General features: G+C 36.2%; 1 protein-coding gene across 1 annotated transcript in view; it reads right to left on the minus strand.

The window, feature by feature from the left end:
* Positions 1-3,253, minus strand: part of LOC107600961 (differentially expressed in FDCP 8 homolog) — an 82,976-nt gene extending 79,723 nt beyond the window's left edge. The window contains exon 1 of the mRNA XM_016292962.1: positions 3,140-3,253. Within this exon, the coding sequence (XP_016148448.1) occupies positions 3,140-3,245 (106 nt within the window). The 5' untranslated portion in view covers positions 3,246-3,253. The remainder of the gene's footprint in view (positions 1-3,139) is intronic.
* Positions 3,254-5,203: the final 1,950 nt, after the last annotated feature.

Below are 5,203 nucleotides of genomic sequence, written 5' to 3' on the forward strand. Positions count from 1 at the left end.
GTTAATTATTCATATTTCCCCATGAGCTGATTCGCTACAACCTGCAGTAACGCCATGGCGTGTAAGGCGGAGGTGCAAGAGGAGTGATGGTCCCCAGAGGGTTGGTTCCCTGCGGGGTTTGCCATCACTGTAACCCTCAAACCGCCCGTTCTACTGCCGGAAGTGGTTCTCGCCTGTCCGCCAGAACGAGCCCCAGATCGCGGCAACGGGACTCCGTCCCCTCGCAAGTAGCGGAGCCTGGTTCGCAGCTCCGAGATGGTCATCTTCCTGCAATGAGAACATGACTCATCCACGAAGGCCACCTCAGCGTGCTTGATGCCCAGACACGTGAGGCAGCGATCGTGACCATCACCCAGTGCCAGGTAACGACCGCACCCAGAAACGCACGGGTGAAACGGCATCCTTATAAGGAAGATCCGTCGTGGAGCTCTTTTAGTGAAATTTGCTCTTTAGGAAATCCTCTTTTAGTGCTGAGGCGCACAGGGGAGTTAGCCGCTTGCAACACGACAGGGGGTAGAGCAGCCTGAAGTGCGCAACCCACTCGACACTGGAACAACCACTGCTGAAGCGCAGTCTCGCCAACACAGAAAGCTTCCGAGAGCGTGCTGAACTCGTAGTTCTCGAAATGAATATAGAGCAGAATGATGTTGTCGCATTGCACCTGCTGCCTTATTATACTCACGCTGTGATCAGCGGCAGCTGGATGCAATAATTGCATGCCAATGTGCATTGGCTCGTTTAGTTTACACTCTAAGTAGATTGGTCTATCGAAGCAATATCCCAATTCGTCGGTCACCGACGTGACTCGGAGTGACCGACTGAAAGGGAACTAAAATGCTTATTATTCCAGGAGACGCTTTTAATAATAGAATAAAATCTTTCAATTATATCACGTTCTCTCATGAAATTGCTCTGATAGAATCAAAGACGGCAGAAACACCAATACAGTGGTGTATAAAGTACCTGAAAGCCATACTTAAGTAAAAGTACAGATATCTTACCAGAAAATGACTTTGGTAGAAGTTGAAGTCACCGTTTAGAATATTACTTGAGTAAAAGTCTTAAAGTATGTGATATTTATTGTACTTAAGTACTAAAAAGAATTTTTAAATCTTAAACGTACTTAAGTATTGAAAGTAAAAGTACAAGTAAATGCAAAATGGAAAAGAAGCAAATATATATATATATGTATATATATATATATATACAGTATGTATATATGTTCATACACAGCTTGAGTAGCAAGATTGTGTTCAGTTTAAACTCTTTCTTCCATTTTGTATCTTTGGGTAAGAATAAATAACACTTCATCTGGTACTAACAGTGTCTTTCATTCCAACATAAGAAATAATTTCTGGAATCTGCATCTGAAGTAGCATTTAGATGAATTCACACAGTTTAATCTCAGAGGGGACATGGATGCATTTAACCTGCAGTTACAGATGGATAAATATTGTTTTGTTTTTAACATGTTCAACAATATGTTGAATACTGATATTTGAAATGATTTAAAAACATGAAAATAATTCGTCGACATGTGAAATTAAAACCGTCAGTAGGTGTCAGCAAGTGACTTGTTAATCAGTGAGTCATTGAGATTCAACCGATTCATTCAAACGGCTGATTCATTCAGGAACAAAGCAGTTGACTGTGTTAATGAGTGAATCACTGAATCATTTAGTCAACCGATTCGTTCAAAAAGCCGATTAATTCAATAAGTAAACACCATTGCTCAAAGACACAAAACAGTGCCGTGATCTTTTTATGGAACTATTTCGTTGGCAATATTGAGCAAAAACAAGCAATATTATGTCTAAAATGTAAGTCACTTATGGCTAACTATATTGAATTACATAAATATAAAAAGCATACAGAAGCATTTTTGCCATCTACAATTTAGAATGCCTTGAATTTTTAATTTTAATAGACTAATAAATTACGTGCGTTCACTCTGTGTGTGTAATTTGGTGATATACTTGATAATGTCAGATCGCACATCATTAAAACAACACTTACCATATTATCGCAGATATACTGTATCGCACACCCCAGACTCGACTTGAGTGGAAAATGAATCATCCGCGGTTGTGCGCGCACTTGTTTGCACATGAGCAAAGGTGTTTTTTAGGAAACTAACGTGCAGACACCAGACCACTGAATTGTCAAACCTGCTTTCTTGCAGTCTGTGTTCTTCTGACTTTTGTAGTAAGTAACGAATATGCTTTGGGGAAATATATCGGAGTAAAAGTACACATTTTAATTAGGAAATGTAGTGGAGTAAAAGTAAAAGTTGCCTGAAATATAACAACTCAAGTAAAGTACAGATACTCCCAAAAAATACTTAAGTACTGTAACGAAGTATTATTACTTCGTTACATTACACCACTGCACCAACAAAGCAGGAACGATTAAAACACTGCAAAAGGTCTAAGCATGGGATTCATCTATTTCTTTTCAAATAAATAAATAAATAAATAAAGTACATTTTGTCAGTTTGTTAGCACAGCATTTAAGATTATATAAAAAAACGGTTCTATTATGCATATATAAGATGCTTTTTGGACTGACCTGCATATATGTCACTTCACAGCATGTTGTCACAAGCACCTGTTTTAGAGAATGTAAAATGTGCCAACTGAAGAGGGAGACTTCTGTCATCTAGTTCCAGTTTATTGTTCTCTCTAACAGTCTCACATCCCTGTACACTAAAATATGAGTGGGGCTTAACCCTGCAAAAGATGCTGCCAAAATGTTAGGGTATTATGGATGGTTGTTTGCCACGACTTTGCTATGTAGTTTGCTATAAAGTTGGTGTTCTGTGTTGGATAGGTGGTTGCATACTGATACTTCACTCTTAAAAGTAAACTTTCTAAAAGGGTATTGTTGCAGTGATGCCATTGAAGAACCATTTTAGGTTCCCAAAACAACCTTTAAGTGAATAGTTCATAAAAAATAAAAAAGATTGTGTGAAAAAACATTTTAAGTACCTTTTGTGCAAAAAAAGCTTACATGGATGTTAAAGGTTCTTCATGGGACCATCAATGCCAATAAAGAACCTTTATTTTGAAGGGTGGTAATAATTTGCCTGTACCTTCAGGAGAGGAGTAGATATTTATATATTTAATAAAAGTTGACACACCATGTTTTGGAGGATCCTTCCCCTCAGTGCTGCTGTCGATCTCTCTCCTGTCAAATGGGTTGACATGACCCTGACGAAAACGAGCAAGTCTTTCATTATATTCCATGACACCGGTCCCATCTGTAGAAGACAGACACATGATCAATATGTAACATAACACAAAAATGAAAATCCTGTCATCATTTTATGTCACCCCTTAATCTCTTTTTAAATTCAAGGACAGAACAAACTTTCAGCTCTTCTGGGAGTGCAATACCTATATGGATTTCTGTTTTTTTTAAATCATGTTTTATGTATATAAATTATATGGGAATATTCCCTCAGAGAATCTATAAGCAAAATCCCTTTTCTTCCTGTTTTCTTCTAATGAAAAAGATCCATTGTAAGGCTCCGGCCCAGAACGTTAAGTGCAGTGTGAGTGCAGGTCGTTGGGGGAGTGGGGCGAAATGTGCACAGGCTTGGTACAAGGCAACTGTGCCTAGTGTGAGTATGCCCCAAAAGATCACAAAAACCTGCCCAAAACTTTAACTGTCAAAATAATGTGATAGAATATGTAAATCAAGGTTGATAAGGACCATTTTAACTCCTTAAAACAAAATATTGACGACAAAATAATAAATATAACGTTAGATAAATTTCGCATTCAGGTAAACGGATCAAATCGGGGCAAATAGCCTACTACATTAAAGAGAATTAGGCTACCGAATACGAATAAAATATGCAAGCAAACACTGGTAAAATGGCAATCACGAAATTAGCCGATACCCTCGAAACAACACAATGTCCGCAGTCAGAATAATTCAATTTAAATGCAAAAAGTGCCCAATAGACAGCCTAGGTGATAGGAAAAGAGTTGAGAGTTGAGTCACTCTTTAACTTATATTTAGGCATTGTGATTACTTGAATATACAGTCATACTACATTCAAAATCAGATACGTTATAATTTATCACGCTAAAAACTTGTCACCCTTGAATCATAACGTCTGTCTGCTGAGCCCTCGTGATAAGTGCGGCTGTAGACGTTTACATCAGCACCAGTGCCTCTACAGTGTGTGTGTGTGTACGCGTTTTTGTGACAAATGAGGACATAAATTTGTATAATGACAAAGGTATGACATAGGTATTACAAGGAGAAGGTGACTTTTCAGGACATTACCCCATGTCCCCACTTTTCAAAACGTTTATAAATCACACAGAATGGAGTGTATTGAAAATCTGAAATAGCACAAAGTCTCCTATAAGCGGTAGGTTTAGAGGTAGGGTTGGTAAAGGGCAATAGAATATACGGTCTGTACAGTATAAAAACCCTTACGCCTATGGGATGTTCCCACTTTTCACAAATGTAAACCTGTGTGTGTGTGTGTGTGTGTGTAGTAATGTTGTGATGACTGATTGGATGCAGTACATGCATACTTGGGCTTGTTTGTTAAACAATTAGCCTATTTATTTGACAGTGATTTCACATTTCTTGTTTGTATGAAGGCTAAATACAAGTAAAAGTTGAACATTAATTTATTTGTGCCGTTTGATTCTAAAATATATACATAGTATATATACTAGTCAAAAGTTTTTGAACAGTAAAAATTGTAATTTAAGGAAGCCTTTATTTATTTGATCCAAATTACAGCAAAAGCAGTAATATTGTTAAATATTTTTACTATTTAAAATAACTGCTTTCTATTTGAATATATTTTAAAATGTAATTTATTCCTGTGATGCAAAGCTGAATTTTCTGCATCATTACTCCAGTCTTCAGTGTCACATGATCCTTCAGAAATCATTCTGATATGCTGATTTGCTGTTCAAGAAACATTTATTATTATTATTATTATTATCAATATTTAAAACAATTGAGTAAAAATAAAATTCATAATCCTTTGATGAATAGAAAGATTCAAAGATTAGCATTTATCTTAAATAAAAATCTGTATAAAGGTATAAAAATAATTTATATTTTTAAATAAATTATTTTATATAAAATAAAAGGTATAAAATATTAGGTATAAAAATCTTTTGTATATATATATATATATATATATATATATATATATTATGGGAAATAA

The sequence above is a fragment of the Sinocyclocheilus grahami genome, unplaced genomic scaffold, assembly GCF_001515645.1.
Source record: "Sinocyclocheilus grahami isolate Dianchi unplaced genomic scaffold, SAMN03320097.WGS_v1.1 scaffold295.1, whole genome shotgun sequence".
Classification (NCBI taxonomy): Eukaryota; Metazoa; Chordata; class Actinopteri; order Cypriniformes; family Cyprinidae; genus Sinocyclocheilus; species Sinocyclocheilus grahami.